This window comes from Diabrotica virgifera, chromosome 6, assembly GCF_917563875.1.
Source record: "Diabrotica virgifera virgifera chromosome 6, PGI_DIABVI_V3a".
Lineage (NCBI taxonomy): Eukaryota > Metazoa > Arthropoda > Insecta > Coleoptera > Chrysomelidae > Diabrotica > Diabrotica virgifera.
In genome coordinates this window covers 189179019-189202475 of record NC_065448.1, presented here as the reverse complement: position 1 = coordinate 189202475, position 23457 = coordinate 189179019, and the positions used below count along the sequence as shown (strand labels likewise).

General features: G+C 31.2%; 1 protein-coding gene across 5 annotated transcripts in view; it reads left to right on the top strand.

The window, feature by feature from the left end:
- LOC114328055 (neuropeptide F receptor) overlaps positions 1–18968 on the top strand; it is a 1158133-nt gene extending 1139165 nt beyond the window's left edge. For all 5 annotated transcript variants that reach the window (XM_050653552.1, XM_050653550.1, XM_050653551.1 and 2 more), the window contains 2 exons: positions 2355–2585; positions 18487–18968. In XM_050653552.1, the coding sequence (XP_050509509.1) occupies positions 2355–2585; positions 18487–18762 (507 nt within the window). In that variant the 3' untranslated portion in view covers positions 18763–18968. The remainder of the gene's footprint in view (positions 1–2354; positions 2586–18486) is intronic.
- Positions 18969–23457: the final 4489 nt, after the last annotated feature.

The window sequence follows — 23457 nt, the reverse complement described above, 5'->3', positions numbered from 1 at the left end:
CGCAGTTTATATAAAAATGTTTAACTAAAATAAGGGATAGAGATATTTTTATCCTATCAATCAAAAATGAGAAAATACTATTGTTTGGGTTGATATGACTACACACACTAGAGATATTCGCCAATCTTATTAATTTTTTATACTTAATTTTCAGAGCTTCCCCATTCCCCCATATTGTCTGATCGTACCTACACTTATTACTAATATTAATCTCTAGTAAAGAATCTGATTTTTGTAAATAATATTCTGTTGATTATGTTTAAATAATCTTATCATTAATATATCTAATTATTTTTTTTTGTTTTCTTAGGTACTTTTAGTTTTTTTTTTGATATTGTGGCAAACCTAACGGTCTTTCAAAGCGATTTAGACATTCTAGCGACAAATAGGGAAAATAATACACAATGCTTACTCAATATTACAATTATTAAAGTTTAATACAAGGTCTAACAAAAAGATAAATCATAAATTAAATCACATATTCTGGAACCAAAAATAGTTCGATTGAACCTAACTACTTACCTTAGCACAAAAAAAATGTGCACATAAAAAATGTTACAGGCCTTTAATATTACAAAATAAAAACCTATTTTTCCATAGGAACAAAAGACAAGACCGTATATAACAAGACCCATATTTGACATATTTGAAATAAATAAATAGCAACCTAATGGCACGAATATACAATAAATAAAGAGATACGGAAAGAAAGCAAAAGCTCCGCAATCTTCTACTTTAAAGCATAGAAAAAACCATTTGGAACCTTTCAAACGATTTTCTTTATCAATTACGCTCATTACATGATTTCTTCTTCTTCAAGTGCCATCCTCGTTCCGAAGGTTGGCGATCATCAGGGCTATACGTATTTTCGAAACTGCTGACCGAAACAATTCGTTGTTGCTACAGCTATACCATTGCCGTAGATTGTTTAGCCAGGAGGTTCCGCTTCTTCCTATGGACCTTTTTCCTGCTATCTTTCCCTGCATAATTATTCGGAGCAGTTCATATCTTTCGCCTTTTGTGATGTGTCCCAAGTATTGCAGTTTTCGTTTTTTGATCGTAAATATTACTTCCTTTCCTTTATTCATTCTTCTCAAGACCTCGACGTTTGTGACTCTCTCCGTCCATGATATTCTCAAGATTCTGCGATACATCCACACTTCAAATGCCTCTAATTTTTTGGTATCAATATTTTTCAGCGTCCATGACTTCATTCCGTAGAACAGCACAAAAAGTACGTAACATATCATCAGGCGAAGTTTCATTTCAAGGCTCAAATCTCTTCCACAGAACACTCTCTTCATTTTAGTGAATATGGATCTGGCTTTTTCTATTCTTATTTTGATTTTTGCTGAGCTATCGTTGTCTTCATTTATTAAAGTGCCTAAATATTTGTATTTGCTAACTCGATCGATAATTTCATTGTGTAAATATAAATTTTGGACATTTCGTGTTAATTTCGATATTACCATAAATTTAGTTTTCTTTATATTCAAAGATAGTCCATATTTTTCGCCGCAGTCTGCTATCTTATTCACCAATGTATGTAGCTCTTCAAGTGTTTCTGCGATCAGAACGGTGTCGTCGGGAAATCTCAGATTGATTAATCTAACACCATTTATTTTAATACCTATGGATTGCTCAGAGAGTGTTCTATTCATTACGTCTTCGGAATAGAGATTAAACAGGGTTGGTGACAGTATACACCCTTGTCTCACACCTCGCTTTATTTCAATTTCTTCAGTGGTTTTATTCTCTACTCCCACTACTGCTTTCTGATTGTAGTACATATTTGCTATTAGTCGGATGTCTCGTTTATCTAAATTCTTTTCTGCCAGGAGTCTGATTAGATGATCATGCCGCACTTTACCAAAGGCCTTGTTATAAACTATGAAACACATGAATACATCTTGATCTATGTGAAGACATCTTTGAGACATAACGTTTAGTGCAAACAACGTCTCTCTTGTTCCGAGTCCATTTCGGAATCCAAACTGGGTATCATTGATGTCCATTTCCAGTTTTCTGTGTACTCTAGTGTGTAAAATTTTCAGGAATATTTTCAGTACATGGCTCATCAAACTGATTGTACGGTAATCACTACATATAATAACAAAGGTGGATAAAAGCCATTATTGTGGTATTTTTCCTGATGTATAAATGCTACTGAAAAGTTTAACTAAAATGTTGATCGAGTCTTCTTCTCTCAGTTTAAGGATTTCCGTTGGTATTTCATCTGGACCTGACATGATTTAACTTACCTTCAAAAAGTAAATAATTTTTTCAAACTTTTTTTATATACATAGTATGAATTGTAGTTACCGGTATCCTATACAATTTCTCTTTTGTTTCAGGCTGCCTACGTAAGAATTTCCTATAAACTAAGAAATCGATTCGCAAGCGGTTTTACTAGTGATGAAGGACATGGCAATCGACGGGAACTTCGTGGACGTCGTCTTCATCGAACCAATCTGCTGCTAGGGTCAATTGCCGTCATCTTTTGTATAAGCTGGTTACCGCTCAACGTATTCAATTTGGTAGCAGATCTTTCGGCAAATGCGTCTTTTACTTCGCAGCCAATGATGGTAAGTAAAATTACCTAAACATATGATTAAGAAGAAGTTATTTAATAAAAAAAATACCAAGTTTTTTATAAAAGGTATATATTAAAATACCCTAAATAAGGGCCACAATACAAAACGTTTTCGGATTAAGGAATCCATCATCAGTGTTTAAAAGTCCTAAAATTAAGTATAACCTAATTAATTTAGAGAAAAGTTAAAAATTGACAGATGTTCTAAACACAATAGGCCATACTTACAAAAATTTCATGCCTGAGCCACCAAAATGTATTGGGTAAAAACCCTTTAAATGGAAATGATAGGAAAATTTTACATACTTTTGTAAGTATGGCCTATTGTTTTTAAAACCTCCGTCAATTTTTAACTTTTCTCTAAATTAATTAGGTTATACTTAATTTTAGGGCTTTTAAACACTGATGATGGATTCCTTAATCCGTAAACGTTTTGTATTGTCACCCTTATTTAGGGTATTTTAATATATACATTTTACAAAAAACTTGGTATTTTTGTGATTTATGGTATACAGCCAGCTACAGGAAGTTTATTTTCCTCGTAGAAGTTATTTAATATCGTAAGAAGATCAAAGAAGTATCCGAAATACCATATGCAGATTATGACAAATCTTACATCGGGCAGACAAATCGAAGAATCCATGTTAGACGAGAAGAACATGAAAATGGAGAAAAATATCGTTTTTCGAGCAGAAATGTCTCTAATACAGGACATAATATAAACCTGAACACCAAATGACGATGCGGGCTAACATTGAAATTAAAAGATAACGTGAATTCAGAGGAGCAATAGAAATTGATAAAAAATCCCAATACTCTAACTCAAAAAAATGATGCTTAGAGGATTGAAGTGACATGGAAACGGTGTTTGAGAAGAATACACAAATAAATCAGTTAACAAGGCAGATGAGTAGAATTTAAACTATCTATATATACAAAGCCAATCATAAGAAGCTGCCGAGGACCAGTCGAGAGAAGCGCGGGAAGATCTACTATTAAAAGGATGTATGACACTATGCATTTTCTTGTATCATTTCTGATATCGCTTCTGATATGTCAAAAAAAATGCATGGTGTCATACACAGATACAAGAAACGATTTTAGAAATGATACAAGAATTTGTATCAGACACAGGTTCTTGTACAAGAACTGCGCCAATTTCTGCGCAAAGAGCAAAAACGTAAAACCTGCTGCTGGTAAAATATCTAAATGTTATAATAGCCGCTGAAAATGGGATCATATGATTTATCTCTTGATGAATATATTTGTGTTTTTGTAGGTATTATTTATAAATCTTTTATTGATACTTAATATGGACTACTGTTCTACTAATAACCATATATTTAGCTCCTAGTAAAGCTCAAACTATAACTTTGGCTTTCATTGTGTTGCATAATTTTTTAATAGAGGAAAATACAATAGTTCCTAATTTGGATCAGACTGAAGATACTTCTAATGCAAATATTTTAGCAGAAATATCAAAACAAAATAAAAACACAAATAATCAACCTCAAACAGTCAACGTGAAAATTCTGGTTAACATTAAAATGTTAAATTTATAAGATTTTAAAAGTTTATAAATTTTATAAAATCCTTAAAATCAGCTGTAGACGCAGTGCTACCATACCAATGTAACGTGACACATGGTGGCAAACAAAATTTCGACCAATCACGTGCCGAATTACAGACAATTTTCGATACAAGAACTTGCATAGTGTCATACAGGGCACAAATGTACCTACAAGAAACGATACAAGAAAATGTATATAACTTTCTAATATCAGAAACGATATTAGAAATGATACAAGAAAATGCATAGTGTCATACAGCCTTAAGTAATCGAGTCGAGAGGGATAGCCAGTTTACTTCCAGCAAGAGCAAAAGGTGTTACAACATGACTCAGAAATTAAAATTTATTCCACAACCTGCTTTTTCCTTATCACCCTCTTTAAATAATAGAATTAGTTCCGCGTCGTTCATTTTTCTGGTATTTTATTGTATCTTATAATTTTGCTAATTAATTAATAAAAGCTAGAGCAACATTTAACAAGATGAGAAAAGTATTATGCAGTAGAGACCTTAGTTTGCAACTCAAAATAAGAATATTACGTTCATATGTGTTTTCGGTGCTGCTGTATGGGGTGGAGGCCTGGACCTTAAAGAAAGAAATTAGTGATCGACTTGAAGCATTCGAGATGTGGACCTACCGAAGAATATTAATAAGTTGGGTCACCGAATAACAAATGTTGAGGTCCTCATGAAAATTCAAAAGGAAAAGGAAATCATGAATATGATTAGGATAAAAAAGTTACAATGTATCGGCCACGTTATGAGAGGGGATAAATATGTGTTGCTACAAACGATATTGCAGGGAAAAATACAGAGAAAACGAAGTTTTGGAAGAAGACGCATCTCCTGGCTCAACAATCTGAGAAAGTGGTATAATTGCAGTTCCGTCGACATGTTTAGAGTTGCAGTCTGAAAAGTAAAAATAGCTGTGATGATTACCAACCTCCCTAGAGGAGACGGTACCTAAAGAAGAAGAAAAAATTTATCTGTGATTGCCTATCCCTCATATTTTAACAATTAATTTGTATCCTATCTTTACCTGCAGCTTTTCTGTTGTTTAATTTTTCAGGTGTTTTTTGTACTTTATGTTTGTTTATGTGAAAATTTTTATTTATTTACGGTAATTTTTCGTGTTTTTTATTTCTTTAGATGGTCAGTCCATGCATCACTTTCGAGTCTATTGGTTCCTTCACTTTCGGTCTCTGCCTCTTATAAAACGGTATACAGTAATATCCCGCACTTATAGTCCAGAGAAATAAGATTTTTCTCGTGACACATCCCCCTCCAGGCCGAAACCAAATTTTTTGAGTAGTATGGACATCTATATTAATAACCTATATGTTTCCTGCAGCCGATTTTGATGATATACATAGCTATAAACAAATGCTATAAAAAACGCTAAATTTTGGCTTTTTTCGTCTATTACTAAAAAGTGAAGCATTTTAAACAAATTTGAGAGTAATAAACTGATAACTCATATAAAAACTTCAATATGGCGTTCGCTGCATATGTCTATCCTTATTTGTTGCTTAGAAAATTGCAAAATAAGTCATAAATTTTGAGATTTTATAAATGTTCATAACTTATGTAAAAATTAAGTTAGAACTTTCTTGATACACGGAATGCTGAGAATTCTGGTCTTTAAATTTTATTCTAAATTTCAAAGCAATTGGTCAAATAGTTTAAAAGTTATTTAATTTGTTTATCCCAAATTATTTTTTTTTGCAACACTATAAGTAAGAAAACGATGAGGTTACAGTAATACTTCGGACAGTTTATGAAAGAACAAGATTTATGCTATTAACTTAATTTAAAAAAAAAACGACAAAAACATATCGATTTTTTGCTTATAAACAATTAGAATAACTTTTTAACCGTTACCCGTAGAAAAATTATTTTTCCACATTTAGAAAGACTAAATTTTTATACATATTTAGAAAGAAAAACAATTGTCCTACGACAATTAGGGACAAAGTTAGCCCCCTTCTTTTTAATACACGGCAGCTTTGTTTATAACAATTAAGAAATAAAATTAGCCGCATTTGAAAGAACATACTTCAAAGTTTTAACTTACTAAGTATACAAAAGATTTCCTTTCAAGGAAATCGTCCACAAAGCTTAAAAATGTGGCCCTTAAAATCGGCCGGCGTTGAAACTTGGGATAGCGATGAGAGGGGGGAAGGAGCTGTTAACTGCATCTCTGGTTCTCGATTATTTATTTCGTTGTTTCTTTTTTTAATTTGTATGTACTTTTTACGTACATTACGAATATGCGTTATTTAAATAAACTAATTGTTATATACACCATCAAGTTTGTTTAAACAATTTTTTTTCAATTTTTTTTAATATTTGATGTAACTTTTATTGTAAAACGTACATATTAGTTATACAGGGCGTAAAAAAAATACAGGTCATAAATTTAATCACATATTCTGGGACCAAAAATAGATCGATTGGTCCTAACTTACCTTAGTACAAATGTGCACATAAAAAAAGTTATAACCCTTTGAAATTACAAAATGAAAATCGATTTTTTCCAATATATCGAAAACTATTAGAGATTTTTTATTGAAAACGGACATGTATCATTCTTATAACAGGAACATCTTAAAGAAAAATTATAGTGAAATTTTTGCATCCCATAAAAATTTTATGGGGGTTTTGTTCCCAAACTTTTGTGTACAACCCAATTAAATTATTATTGTGGTACCATTAGTTAAACTCACTGTTTTTAAAACTTTTTTGCCTCTTAGTATTTTTTCGATAAGGCAGTTTTTATCGAGTTGCGGCTTCTTTTTTAATATGTTTACATAAAAAATTTATGAAGGGGTTTGTTCCTCTACACCCCCCAAATGTTTGTGTACTTTCCAATTGAACTATTACTGCGGTACCATTAGTTAAACACAATGTTTCTAAAACTTTTTCGTGTCTTAGTATTTTTTCGATAAGGCACCTTTTATCAAGATGTGGCTTCTTTTTTAATATGGTTCAAAATATACCTAAAAATTTAAATTATAAATAATAAATTTTCATACGATTACCAAGTCTTCATATAATAATATCGTACTTAACCATATTAAACAAATATGTGATGGATTTGACGAATATTTAAAATATCTCAATAAAAACTGACTTTTCGAAAAAGTACTAAGAGGAAAAAAAGTTTTAAAAACATTGTGTTTAACTAATAGTACCGCATTAATAAATTAATTGGAACGAACACAAAAGTTTGGGGGGTTTAAAGGAACAAAACCCCCATAAAATTTTTATGGGGTGTCAAAATTTTACTATAATTTTTTTGTAAGATGCTCCTGCCATAAAAATACCACATGTCTATTTTCAATAAAAAATCTCTTCTATATATTGGACAAAATCGATTTTCATTTTGTAAATTCAAAGGGCTGTAACTTTTTATGTGCATATTTATACTAAGGTAAGTTAGGTTGAATCGAACTATTTTTGGTCCCAGAATGTGCGATTAAATTTATGACCTGTATTTTTGTTACACCCTGTAATTATTATATTACTAATCCTATTCAATTATTCCTAAATCTAAAATTGGCTTATAATATTAAATTGAAAATAAAAAATCTCAAATAAACTAGGATTTATTTCTTGATAAACATGCTACTAGATAAACGAAAAATGAAATGTAACAAAATTAGAGAGAGGATAAAAAGAACAAAATTATTTTCAGAAATTTTCTACAATATTGTAATAATTGTATCTTACAACATTGAAAGTTATAATTTTAAGATTGCAAAAAAACAAAAATTAAGATATTTCATACATTTTGGTATGATAGCAAGACTCTTAAAATAAAATTAAAGGAGGTTTATCTAGGAATACTTGTATTTTTATGAAAAACGTAACAATTATCAGTTACCCATTTATTATAAGTTTTTGTAAAGTCAAGTGCATATGGTCCACTCCTATAATTGCCAACAAAGTCATCCTAAAAATATCGTAAAAGAATTTCCAAAAATTGTTTACACAATTTACATAGTTAATTAAATAACCACTTTATTAACAAAAAACATATCGGTAACGTACGCAAAGAGTACATACAGATTAAAAAAAGAAACTCCAAAATAGATAATAGAGAAAGATTGAGGTTTTAATAATCGATGTCCATAAACTATTTATATCTCTGTACTAACAAGTACTCGGTGCAACCAGTTTTGCAAGAGCAGATAGTTTATTTTAATAAAATATCTGATATAAAGAAGATCTGTTGATCGGATCGGCACTAACGGTTCTTAGCTTAATTTCCAACCCCAATCAATTACGTTTATCTCTTTTTGGTAGTTTTGTAACTTCAGTTTTTCGTTCATCTTATAGCATGTTTACTAAAAAAATAAAACCTAGTTTATTTGAGATTTTCTGATTTCCATAGACCAATACTATTTTTAGAAACCATCGAATGGAATAATTTGTTTTTTCATACTTTAAGTTATTACTAAGTTTAATAAAAAACTATGTATTATTATATTATTTATAAATATGTATGTTTTGTGATTAAAATTACTTCAAATATTATTAAAAAAAGTTGAAAAAAAATTGTTCAAACAAATTTGATGGTGTATATAAAAATTAATTTATTCAAATAATGCATACTCGTACTGTACGCAAAAAGTACATACAAATTAAAAAAAGAAACGTCGAAATTCATAGGCGAGAACAAGAGATACAGCTAACATTTCCTTCCCCCTTCTCATCGATCTCCCAAGTTTCGAGGCCGGCCGATTTTAAGAGTCACATTTTGAAGCTTTGTGGACGATTTGTTTGAAAGTATATATTTTTTATATTTGGTACATTAAAACTCTGAAGTATGTTCTTTCCAATGTGACTGATTTGATTTCGTAATTGTTATAAAGAAAGCTGCTGTGAATTAAAAAATGGGGGACGGCAACTTCGTCCATAATTGTTCTAGGACAATTGTTTCTTTTTTTAAATTTGTATAAAAATTCAGTCTTTCTAAATGTGAAAAAATAATTTTTCTACGGGTAATGGTTAAAAAGTTATTCTAATTGTTTATAAGCAAAAAATCGACATGTTCTTGCAAAATAATTTTGCGATACTTAGAATTATTTTTTGTCATTCTTTTTAATTAAGTAATTAGTATAAATCTTCTTCTTTAATAAACTATCCAAAGTATTACTGTAACTTCATCATTTTCTGACTTATAGTGTTACAAAAAAAAATTAATTTGGGATAAACAAATTAAATAACTTTTAAACTATTTGACCAATTGTTATTAAATTTAGTGTATAATTTAAGCACCAGAAGTCCCAGCATTCCTTGTAATAAGAAGAGTCTAAGTTTATTTTTACATAAGTTATGAATATTTATAAAAACTCAAAATTTATGAATTATTTTGCAATTTTCTAAGCAACCAATAAGGACAGACATATTCAGCGGGAGCCATATTGAAGTTTTTTATATAGTTTAGGAGTTTCTTACTTCCAAATTTGTTTAAAATGCTTAGCCATTTGGCAATAAACGAAAAAAGCGAAAATTTAGCGTTTTTTGATCTTCAATTGTTTATAACTATGTATATCATCAAAATCGGCTGCAGGAAACATATAGGTGATTATTATAGATGTCCACACTACTCAAAAAAGTTGGTTTCGGCCTGGAGGGGGTTGTGTCACCAACAGGCTATTTTTTTCCTTATTTCTCTGAACTATTACGCGATAGGTGGGACCGAGCGATAACCGTGTAAGTCAAATTCGTGTAAGTCGCATGTTCGTGTAAGGGTGTAATTTCGCATATGTATGTATATAAATTATTTTTAATTGGGACCGGAGACTAAGAAAAATAGCATATACAAATAAAAATTGTCAATTTCATTTATTTTGTTGTAGAAGGCTGCATAAAATCTAACAAAGAGATAACTCAAAGATTTGTTCCCCGCTGCAAAATTTCTTCATAGCAGGCTAATAATTTTTTTATCCCTTGTTTGGTAGAAGAAATGCGATCTTTGTTATAGTTTATATTTTCTAAAATTTGTAAACCCTTTTCAATTAAACTGAGACTTTCAGTCAAGTTTCCAACCGTTATTTGTTCTTCAGTTTAAACTGGATCCAAACAATCAAGCTCTTCAATGTCTTGTTCTTCCTCATGCATTTCTATGAGGTCATCAATAATTAGCTCCCGATTGTGAGAATTCAGCAGTTCTTCAACGTCATCACTATCAACAACTTCTTAAATCACATTATGTACTAATTTCACAAAAATAACAAACACCCACTCGCAGACAAAACTGTAGATAAGAAATACCTAATATTAAAATAAATTCTTTCGTGCGAAAAGTCCAAATATCTACATAGGATGAGCAGTAATATGTTCGCAGTAATTCTATTTTGTCGATAATCGAGCGAATGTGTGGCGCTCAAATGACCAATTGACAAGATTTGAAAATCGCGTAACTCTGGGTTCGCGTAAGTCGGGGTATTACTGTATTTGTTTTCCTAAACCATAAAAATCATGCTTCAGTTCTTTTAAGAAGCGTTACAAGTGCTCTTTTGAATAGATTTTTTTTTATTAGTATGTACATATTTTTCATGATAATTTATCAAAAGTAGGAAAGTGTTCTACTTTATTCGCTGTTCAATTTGGATTAAAGTGCAATTTACATTTTTCAATACCGATTAATCATCCGCGATGTACACTTAATAGGCCAGGAAGGATCTGTTTTTAGGTGAATGTGAGAGGTGACATTCGGATTTTTGCGGACAAAGTTATGTGGTAACTTCGTTAATAATAATTGACTTATGCTCCTTCTCAAATATGCCCGGAACATTAATAAAAAAAAAAATAAAATATATAAAAATTTCAAAAAATTTCGTTTTTTTGTATTTTCTTTGCTTATAACTTTAAAACGATTTATTTTTGAACAAAGTCGTATATGAATAAAACAAAGATAATTAAATTTTCTATCAGATACGATTGGTTAAAAATGTCTGAATTTATCACCCTTGCTGCAAAATAGCAATCAATATAAAATAAGGGGGCAAAACAAGCCTGTCTTTATTCAATGTTTTTCCATCACTTAGGTTACACTTGGAACCCTCCTAATTCGCTTAGAAAATTTTTGTAATATATTAAAAACGTCCACCAAATTTCATTAAAATTGACTTACTAGATTTTGCATAATAATTTTGCAATCTAAACTTTTTTTACAATTAAAATTTTTTAAATCTTGCACAACAAAAACTAGAACAAACAAAGATTTGTCAATTTGTTTGCGTATAAAGAAGTACTCCACCTATCTAATGCAGTTTACAGAACTGAAATCGGATTATTTAAGCAGCCTCAGCAATGTTTTAAAGTTATAAACAATTTTTTGGCTTATAAACAAATTATTGCTGTGGCCCGGAGGGGGTGCTACGGGCTCCTTTATTTAGATGGACTTACCCAAGTTTTCTTTTTGTAACATTTTTATTTGTAACATTTGTAACTTTTTTAAAAACATTTAGATTGCAAATTTATTATGCAAAATCAAAATCTATTAGGTCGATTTTAATGAAATTTGGTAGACCGTTTAAGTAAGTTATAAGAATTTTCTAAGCGAATTACTAAGGTTTTAAGTGCCACCAAAGTTGTTAAGAAACATTGAATAACAACAGGCGTATTTTGCCCCCTTATTTTGTATTTATTGCTATGTTGCAGAAAAGGTAATACCTTAAGATATTTTTCACCAGTTGTATATCATACAAAATTCAATTATCTTTATTTTATTCTTCTACGACTTTGTTCCACCAAAACGAATCGTTTTAAAGTTATACGCAAAGAAAGCAGAAAAAAAACGATGTTGTTCGAAATTTTTAAATATTTTAATTTTTTATTAATGTTCCAGGCATATTTGAGAAGGAGCATAAGTCATTATTATTACTGAAGGTGTCACCTAACTTAATCTGCAAAAATCCGAATGCCGCCTCTCACATCCAAAAATAGACGTTATTTGCAGATTAGTCCTGGTCTACAAGGGAAATATTATAAATTCGTCTTTAGATAGGCAATTTTTATGTTTAGGCGAGGCAATGAATCAATAGACCTAGGAATTTTGTGCAGTAAGATGAGTCGTCATGCAACTTTTTGCATTCGATTTAAGAGAGTGTTGGGCAATTTTGTGAACTAAATTGATCTCAGGCAAAAATTTTTGTGCATAAGAAAATGCATTTTCAAAGTGCATCTTAAAGAGATTGAAAATTTAGAACTCAGGAAATATTGACGGAAATGAGTTCAATTTTTATACTCGGGGGTTTTGGAAGTCTCTGAACACGAATTTCATGACGGCTATGCACAGTGGTTCCAAATGCTGAAAACGTGGTCATGAGGCGCAAAAAAAGTCCCTATTTAGGGATTTTCATGTGCACAGTTGTTTTCTCATACTATCGTAGAGTCGTAATACGCAGGTATAAGGATCATACTGCATGTATTCTGGTTCATAGCTCAGAAATAAGTCAGCTATGTCCGAGGTTATTTTGGCCGGCAGAGAAAGTGAAAAAGAACGCGTATATTGAAAACGCTGTAAAAGGTTTTGTCGTTTATCAATTTTATTGCTGTAAAGCACATTCTTCTTTTTTGAGTATGTAGTAATGTAAGATGTAAGTTACCTAAGATTTAGTAATAATAAATACCTTAAATTTGTTAATGCATAAATAATGAAAATATACTTGAAATAATTAAAATTTTGTAAAAATACATTCAAAGAGTACAAAATTCTGCATAATTATGTAACTAATGTTTATTAATCTTAAAATATATAGTACGAAGATACAGAATCACTTCGGTTTAGCTGCCTAACTGCCTATGCATTGCTGCCAGTTGTTTGAATACAAAAGGGGGAAATGACGCATATTACATGATTCTGGCGATTGTTGAGTATATATGGGCGGTTGTACATAAGTAATAGGTTCTGAATATTCAACTTCATAAAGAAAATATACTGGTAATCTGCAATTTCAAAAGTCCCTTATAATATAAAATTTTAAACAAATATGCTTTTAAAATAAAATTCTCGAATCCCTTTCGGCCATATTGGATCCGCCATTTTGTTTAAAAAAAGTAATGTTAGATTTCTAATCAGCGACCTTAAACTACCAAATTTGACAAAAAATTAGTTTTGAATGATATTTTCAATTTCTTTCCGCCATGTTGGAGCCGCCATTTTGTTTTTCAGAAAAAATAATGTCAGATTCGTAATCAGCGATACCAAAAACCCTTAAGAACTAAAGTAATTCCGAAGTGTATAAACAATATACGCTTTTAAAGGTTCATGACCACATTTTCGGCATTTGGAACTACAGTGGCGATGGTCTCCGAGGTACCTGGTATCCAGGGTAGGACTCGTCGCCTGGAGTTTAATATTATAATCGTTCAAAATCAATTAATAAACATTACATTACATTGGACGATTGTCGATATTGATCGGTTAATAACGTTATGGGCCCGATTTACGTTATTGTCCGTGACATAAATATTGTTATGATCTACTTTTTATTACTTTTATATCAATTAGTCTTTATTTGACTACTCCAATTAATTATTTAATCAATTATCCAATTGTCACAAATCATACAAAAAAAAAATATGAAAAAATCTCAGGGTGCCTTTTTATAATACAAAAAAAATATCTAAATTATCTTATGTTATACTTACTTTCTCTCGTGGTTTCAGTATCTCTTAGTTGGTTCTAATCGGGAAAAAATATTAGGAAAAGGAATTAAATAGAAATATAAAATAAGCATACAGAATTGTCTTTTATTATCAAAATCAATACTCTAAAAATTGATCAAATTAAAACCTGTGGACACAGCTGTCCGAATGAAATTTTTACCACTTAAATTTATTCTAGTTCAAATAACAATTTATCGGTTTGTTCCCGATGACTTTGATAAAACAAGCTAAACAAACAAATTTAGGTATTCGCAAAATTACTTATACTTCCTATTTAAGTTTTGAAATATTGGAATCTTAATTCATATGCTTTTACTCAAAATTTTAGTTTTCGAACATAAGAATATCTTTCACATAAATTGACTGACCTTTTGCTTCACTCACTCTGTGACGTCTTCTCTTGACCCAAAACAGCTCTCCCTTGTTGACTATGTTAGGCTACCCATCAAAGCCCTCTCCGTTCTCAAGCTTCAAATCTATCAGCATACCAGCACCAATTCTCCAACGAGCCAGGCCTTTTTTAACCAGTACTCGATTCAAACTATCCACGAAAACGTTGACTGCTCTTCAGCGATGCCAATAACATAATACATTTTTTCTTTCTCCAACTGTCTCAACTTTCAAGCTTCTCTTTCCCCATTCCAAATTTCCTAGCCAATCAGAAACATTTATCTCTCCACCTTCCTCTCTTTTCATTCGAAAACAAACAGTCATTCTTTCAAAAATATTCCTACCATCATAATTACTTTCGGGGAATTCTACAACATTTACTCGGGGTTAAACAAAAAGAGATTAACATTCCAAACTTTCTTTTAAACTATTTTTCTAGAGACTAATAATTTTTTCTACCTGTAGATTCTAAGTTTCCCGTAATGAACAATCTTTTTACATTATAATCCTAAATAAATCTTCCTTTCACTTTAATTATTCACAAAAGTCTTTAGTTCTTCATCGAAAAACTCGTTAAAGGAGAAATCCACTTACATGCAAACTAACTTCTAATAAATATTTACAAATCAATATACAGGGTGTATCAAATTTATGTGCGCGCGTTATATTAAAAAAATAAATTTTTTATTCTATCTTTGATTGATAAATTGAAACACAATAATATATACAGGGAGTCCCAAAAATAGTGGGACGGTCGACAGTCGAATATTTCTCGAACAGAACATTGGATCGAAAAACTGAAAGACACGTGTTCAATATTTTTCAAATATCTACCGAATGATACTAAACATGACCCCCCACTCCACATCCTGGAAATGTGGAGTGGTCCAAGGTAAGCAACTTTTATTCGAGACATTTTTTCGAATTGTAAATAGATTGCGCCATAATCAGAAATAACGATTTATCGAGATACCATAGGTAGATTATAGAAACGGTCTAATATCTCGAGAAATTCACTTCCAAATCAAAAACCAAAAAATAAGTTTTGAATATTTTTTAGGAACTTATCTAATAACATCAAACACGACCCTCCACTCCACTCCCTGGAGGTGGGATGGGGGTAACTTAAAAATCTTAAATAGAAATCTCCATGTTTTATTACAGATTTGGATTTCTTTTGAAAAAATAAGTAAAATTTATTGGAAACATTTTTTAGAATTGTTGATAGAAGTCGGTATAATCGGAAAAACACAATTTATTAGCGCCATCTATTAATAATTCTAAAAAACATTTCGAATAAATGGACCGCGTTATGTAATAACGGATTAACCGCCAAAAGTCCAAAATCGAGATAATCGTGCCATCTTGCAGCTAGGGTGCAAAGCTATGTATAAAAATATGTTTTTTGTAAAAAAATTTTAAAAAAGCTGTTTTTAAATGTCTGTATTAAGCGACATTTTTTATTTTATTAAAAAAAATCTCACACTACGATTTGTAATATCGAACTAAACGCCAATAATGGTACATAATACATTGTCATAAACAAAAATCCGCATCTTTGTAAGTGTAATAACGAATCAAGCGCCATGAATAGTCGGTTAATTCTTTATTACAAAACGTAACATATTTACTAACGTTTAAGATATCGAATTAAAAGACATCCTTTGTCAGGAAACATCAGATTAAGCGCCAAATATGTCTCTTAATCCGGTATTCGGATCTTAACGAATTAATAACGAAATAAAATCATTAACGAATTAAGCGACATTTGATCGAATAACATTTAAAATATAAAATATTTTTAAAAAATTTTAAACACATGTAAAAGTCTATTTACATTTGCATTAATATATTAAATATGAAACATGTCAGTACTATATTTTAGAAATGGTACCAAAAACAAATTTAAAATCTTTAAACCGATTTATCTCAAAACTACATTTTGGCGCTTAATCCGCTATTATATAACGCGGTCCACTTGTTGTTTCATGAGGAATCCAAATCTGCAATAAAACATAGCGATCCCTATTTAAGATTTTAAAGTTATCCCCCACCCCACCTCCAGGGGTGGAGTGGAGGGTCGTGTTTGATGTTATTCGATTGGTTCTTGAAAAATATGTATTAAAAACGTATTTTTTTGATTTGTATTTGGAAGTGAAATTCTAGAGATATTAGACCGTTTCTATAATTTACGTATGGTATTACGATAAATGGCTTTTTCCGATTATAACGCCATCTATCCATAATTCGAAAAACTGCCTCGAATAAAAATTGCTTATTTTTACGTAAGCAATCAAAATCTGCAATAAAAAATGGGGGTTTCCATTTAAGATTTTAAAGTCACCCCCACACCACTTCCAGGGCATGGAGTGGGGGGGTCGTGTTTAGTGACATGCGATAGTATTTTGAAAAATATTGAAAATGTATTTCAATATGTCACGCTACTTTTGCGACACCCTGTATATATTTATGTTACGGACAATAACGTCAATCCGGCCAAAAACGTTATTAACCGGTCAAGATCGACAATAGACTAATGTAATGTAATGTTTATTAATTGATTTTAAATGAGTATAACATTTAGCTCTATGCGACGAGTTCCAAAATGGGCACCAGGTACCTCGAAGATCATCATCTTCATGAAATTCGTGCTAAGAGACCCACAAAACCCCCCAAGTAATGTTTTTTGACTGATTTTAAATGACTATAACATAAAACTCCAGGCGACGAGTTCCACCCTGGGCATCAGATACCTCGTAGACCATCGGCGTCATGAAATTCGTGTTCAGCGGCCTTCGAAACCCCCGAGTGTAAAAATTTAACTCATTTCCGTCAATATTTCCTGAGTTCCATATATTTCGTTTTCCATCTCCTCGAGATGCACTTTGAAAATGCATTTTCATATGTACAAACATTTTTGCCGGTAATCAATTTAGTTGACAAAATTGCCTGACACTCTCTCGAATCGAATGCAAAAATTTGCATCACGATTTATTTTACTGCACAAAATTCCTCGGTTTTGGTCTTTTTAGTGCTTCGTTGCTTCATCTAGTTTAACCCGGAAGCAGTCGCGCCGTTAGAAAAAATCGTTACGTACTTTACGTTAGGTACTTTTTTTAATTTCTTTTATTTTTTTTATTTTTTTTGTTTTTTCTTATTTTTTTTCTATTTTTTTCTATTCGAAATAATTATGAAATTTATGGCTTTGGTGGGAAACAATAAGCTTTAAAATTGTTAGAAATAAATATTTTTTTTCTACAACCGTGTTAAAAATGCAATTTTTAGCACTCCATAGGGGCGTTAAAAATGTTACTTTAAAGCACTAGTGCTTTAAAAATTTTAAAGCACTGCAGTTAAAAGTGAATTGTCAAATTGTGAAACGTCAAAATATTTATATTTCATTTATTAACATTAATATTAATAGTACAACTTGCGCAATTTGAAAAAGGTCGTTTAACAGGTTTTTTAAAATTTAATTTAAACTGTATTATTGCATTTTTAACACGTTTGTAGAAAAAACAAATTTATGTACCGGTATAATATTTTCGCTAAGAATTTTTAGACATTCCTCTCGAGTGTAGACAACCACTTCTATCTTTTACGGGTCATAGGTTTTATGGTTTCACCAATAATTAACAAACATATATTGTATTTTATAAATTTATAACGTTTGTAGAAAAAATATTGTATGATATACGTGTTAAAAAGTACATTTTTAAGGCACTCATGTGAATTGCAGAATTCGCTTCGCTCATTCTGCAAACTTTCACATGCGTGCCTTAAAATTGTACTTTTAACACGTATATCATAAATAACTATTAAAATAACAAGTAAATAAGAGTATTGTAAAATAAAAAATTGTTTTAAATTTTTATAAAATAATAGAAAGGTAACACAGCAAAGGTATAATATTAATTAACTTTTCTCGCTTGGAGGTAGCCTCCAAGCTTTTCAAATGCAAGAAATGGTACCAACGGATATTATTGTAAAAACACCCAGGACTGAAAGAAGGAAGTTAATAGTTTATAACTTATTGTTTAAGAAGAAGAATTTGTCTAAAGATCAGGCTCAATTTTTAACATGCCAATCAAAAGGATATAAAAGAGAAATCTAATCTTTTAGACTAATTAGTATTATCTTATATTTTTTTTCGAATGACAGACGTAAACGGGCTTGATTTCTAAATGTTTGTTAAATTTTAACAGTGTTAAAGTTTATAAATATCACTAACAGAAGTTTTTTTGTTACAGATTTGCTACGCTGTGTGCCACATGATGGGAATGTCCTCAGCCTGTTCCAATCCCATTCTCTACGGTTGCCTCAACGAAAATTTCTGGAAGGAGTTTAAAGATATCTTGTGTATAGAGTCCAGCATTGACACCCCCGGTCACTCCAAAAAGGTGTCCTTTCGCAAAAGTTCACAAAAATCGCAAAACAAGAGTAAGCCAGATCTAGTAACGGGCGCCATGGATTACCAGCCATGCAACACCGTTAGCACAGACATGACAGTGTTGACCAAGTGCTAGCCTTGGAGAAGTGCGTATGTAAATAGTAACCATTGTTTAAGAGACGATAAAACTATTGACTGTGTGTGAAACATGTTGCGAAGGAGGTTTTATAACTTTACAAGAACTATATTAATGACCAATAAGTTAAATAGTGCACATTACCAGAACAAAAATTTGTATGTTAGTTATACATTTTTGTTTTCAATATATAATTAATATTTTAACATTGAATTCTTATTTCATATATGTAGTTTATTTTGAAAAAAAAATTGTTTATTGACCAAACAAACACACTAGAATATTAAAAGTAAAGGCATGTGAAACACAAAGGAAGTTAAAACCTCATCATGCACCTGGCGCAGCAAAAAGAACAAATATTTGTTCATTCAGGCTGAGTCGACCTGGGGCTTATAGACATTTTTAAAAATGTCTAGCTGTTCTCCCCGGCACTGTGTTACGAACCCCGGCCTACCAACTTGTGAATCAGACATCCTACCGCCTAAGTTACGCCGGCCCTTAGGCGGTAGCTCAAATAGGCTAATTCTTGGGAATTTTTATATTCCTTTTTCAGGTACACTTCGCGTCAAAAAAAACTGGTACAACTCTTATAACCGAAAATCGCGTTTTTGAAGTTGTGTAAGTTGATCTTGTCAAATTTATCATTCTAATTTCTAGGGCCAGTCATTGCCAGTCATCTCAATTAAGTACCCATACATTGATTCGTGTTTTATTATAATTTATGAAAATATTTCAATTCAAAAATGATGATAGTTAATACATCTAGACATCACTTTAAATTATTATGTTTAAATTAAGATCGAGAAGCGTGATTGCTTTCTCGTAAATTTTACTGTAAATACGAAACTCTATTGAGTTGTGGGATAGTAGAATAAACACACGGGAAAAATAAAAAAATTGATTTGAAATTAATACAACATGAATAACCTTTACAGTGAACAAGGGTGGAATTTAAATGTATTATGTATTACAATTCGAAACTGCTGAAATATTAATATTTTGTCATAACTCCATTATTATTAATCACTTCTTGTAATCTTCTGGGCACTGAGAAATAAATTAGTTATCAATTTTTATCTTCGTCCAAGCTTTCCCAGGTTTTTTCAATTATGGTCAATTGGTAGTGATAAAAATAACACTTACCTAAAACCTTTATACATTTATAAAGTCATTTTTTTTGTATTTAGATTTAGTGCAATTCCGTTCCAAAATAATTTTTACAGTGAACAAGGGTGGAATTTAAATATATTATGTATTACAATTCGAAACTGCTGAAATATTAATATTTTGTCACCGCTCCATTATTATTAATCACTTCTTGTAATCTTCTGGGCACTGAGAAATAAATTTAGTTATAAATTTTCATCTTCGTCCAAGCTTTCGCAGGTTTTTTCAATGATGGTCAATTGGTAGTGATAAAAATAATACCTATCTAAAACCTTTATATATTTTTAAAAGTATTTTTTTTTGTATTTAGATTTAGTGCAATTCCGTTATTTGTTATGGCAACATCAAAGTGATTCACGAGCTATTGTGTCCAGCCTGAACACAGGTTTACATTGAGAAAAAAAGGGTACCAGTTTTTTATGACGAGAAGTGTACCTAATTAGAAATTGTTAAGAGATTAAGATAAGAATAATATTACATATTTTGGAAATATCAGATACAAAAGTATTTGAACCATGAATCAACAAATAAATTTATAATGAAAACCTATTATAATAATATGCACTTTATTTTTAAATATATCAGTATATGCAAAATTCAAAAGAAAATACAAAATATGCAAATGCATATGCATATGCACTCTTGCATATTTGCCTGACTCTGATAAAGTCATCAAAATTTTTTTCAGTACAACATACCGAGGATACATTTAATAAAAATCTTAAACAATAATAAATGTTCAAAAAGAAATTTTTTTTGTGCTTATACAGTATGTCTGCGTAACTTGTAACCTATTGAAAACATCTTTATTATCAATTTTAAGAAAAAAAGGTATACTTCATAAAAGGTATCCTATAAAATCTTAGATGCAACTTTCAGATATCATGTGTTATTAATTTTATACGAGGTATGTCAATATGAGTTAAGCTTAAGAATAAAGAATTTTTGTATGTCACAATATCGAAAGTTGTTATTGGGAAAGATCCGATTAGAGTAGTGGTAGAAGGGAAACCCGTAGAACAGCTAAACCAGTTCAAATATCTACAACAAGGCCGCAGTCATATCCGAATAATCCATAATATGAGAATGGACCGCAAAGTTCGAATTTATAAAACTTGCATCAGACCAGTTATGACCTATGGAATTAAATCAAAAGGAGACACCAATAAAACTAAAACATGCTACGAACAGCCAAAATGAAGACACTAAGAGCAATAGCAGGGAAGACAAGAAGGGATAGAATACGAAACAAAATCATCAGGGAATAATGTGGCGTACAAGATGTAGTAAGATAGGGTAGGCAAAGGTGAAGAGAATGGTTCAGTCATGTAGAAAGAATGGATGAGGACAGACTACCAAAAATTGCGCTAGAAGGAAAACCAGCTAGAAATTAGACGAACTAAAGATGGGAATTACCAGTACCTGATGAGGGTACTGGGTGAGGGTGAAATCTTAAAGCTATTAGAGGCACACCAAATTACAGCTCTTAAGAAGCTACTCAACAACATATACGAGACTGGTTACTTACCAAATGATTGGCTACTATCAACATTCATTCCATTTCCCAAAAAAACCAACGCTACAAAATGTGAAGAATATAGACTAATTAGTTTGATGAGCTATGTACTTAAAGTAGGCTTACTATCATTCACTCGCGCATATACACCAAATTAGAAAAACACCTGAGTGATGTTCAATTTAAATTCAGAGTATAATTATACAAGAATAAAAAACCGCTAAACGCCGTAAAAATGAGTGGCGCATACAATATTCCAGCTACAAAAGATCTGATATGAAAATTACGTGGCGCGAAAATGTATTTTCATTTTGATGCAAAACAAAATTCTAGTTTTATTTTAAAAGATTTTTCCATAATATTTGCTCAATTTGAAGTAAACGCGCCACAAAAGAGTTTCAAAATTCAAACTGTATCAAATTTACTCTTTTGTGGCGCGTTTACTTCAAATTTAGCAAATATTATGGAAAAATCTTTTAAAATAAAACTAGAATTTTGTTTTGCATCAAAATGAAAATAAATTTTCGCGCCACGTAATTTTCATATCAGATCTTTTGTAGCTGGAATATTGTATGCGCCACTCATTTTTACGGCGTTTAGCGGTTTTTTATTCTTGTATCAGGAGTTTTTCAAGTTATATACAAATTAAATGTATGAAGTTGAATGCAATTTTTCTCGATTACACGTCAAGCTTTATAAATGGTCACCTTTGTCGCATTATCTCCCAAATGATCATAATTTTTTTTCTAGTCGAAATAGAATAAATAAAAATATTGGGATGGCCGGTAAATGAACTCAGATTATCCGTTACAGATCAAATTTAGCGTCGTAACCACTACAACTACATAAACCATTTCGGGAATAATAGTTAATTGGATTATACATTTCTAACTTAAGACTTCTAAACGGCTTAACCGATTTTGATCACTAAACATGAGTTTGAAACGTATTGACAAGTAGTATCTGATGTATCTGAGTTCAAGTATGAAAACTAAAGTTGTTACAGAAATTATTGAGCTTGAACTGTTTTTCCCCATAGGAAATAGATTTGATCATACTTATGAAGCGTATAACTTAAAATTTCTAATTTTCCCGGATATGAGGTAAACAACGTTAGATTAGCCTAGAGTCCTTCTACAAACGCTCAGTTATTGGCGCAATTCGTAGGTTGAAATTTTGAGTAATTGTCGAAAAACCAAAATTTTCAAAGTTTAGTTTTTCAATTTTTTGGCTATACTGAGCCGTGTGTACGTCTGAGCTTGATCGCTTAGGCAACGTTTGAAAACCTAACTCAACCCTATTGATGTGGTTTATTTGCGATTTTCCTGTCTCTCCTTGAACCTAAGATATATACGCCCAAAAAATTTGCCATTTTGTATCTACCTAGCCCTATAGCTGGCTTACGGGTAGTCAGAAGTCAAAAATTACACCGGTTCTGAATCGGCCCTCACACCCTCTTGAAACAGAAAAAAAATCAGATCGGTGTAACTTTTCCACATACATACATACATACATACATACATACATACATACATACATACCTACATACATACATATGTACATATCCACAAACATTTTCCCCTTTTTAAATAAAAATTGAGTTCTAATTCTGAGCTCGCCAACTTTTAAACGGTATAACCGATTTTCAAAATTAAACATGCGTTGGAAAGGTCATGATCTATGCTATCCGAAGCCGCAAAGGCCGAACTTAAGTTTTTGAAATTTTTGGGAGTTTTGGGGACGAGAACGAAAAACAGACCCTAAATAGGAAAAGCCGTAAAATCCACAGCCTTGGACCAAAATGAAGAAGAAATATATGGATCTAGGAGTCTTTTCCTAAACTTTAAGATGGGATTTGGCTCAATTTTCAATTCAGTCAGGTTTAGAAAATCGAAAATTTCGTGTATATAATATATAGTGTCGCATGTAGGGGTTGTGCGCCACTGGCGAGAACTGTCGTTCTCTGGTAATTTTCAAAATTAGATGTGCGTTGGAAAGGTAATGATCAGTAC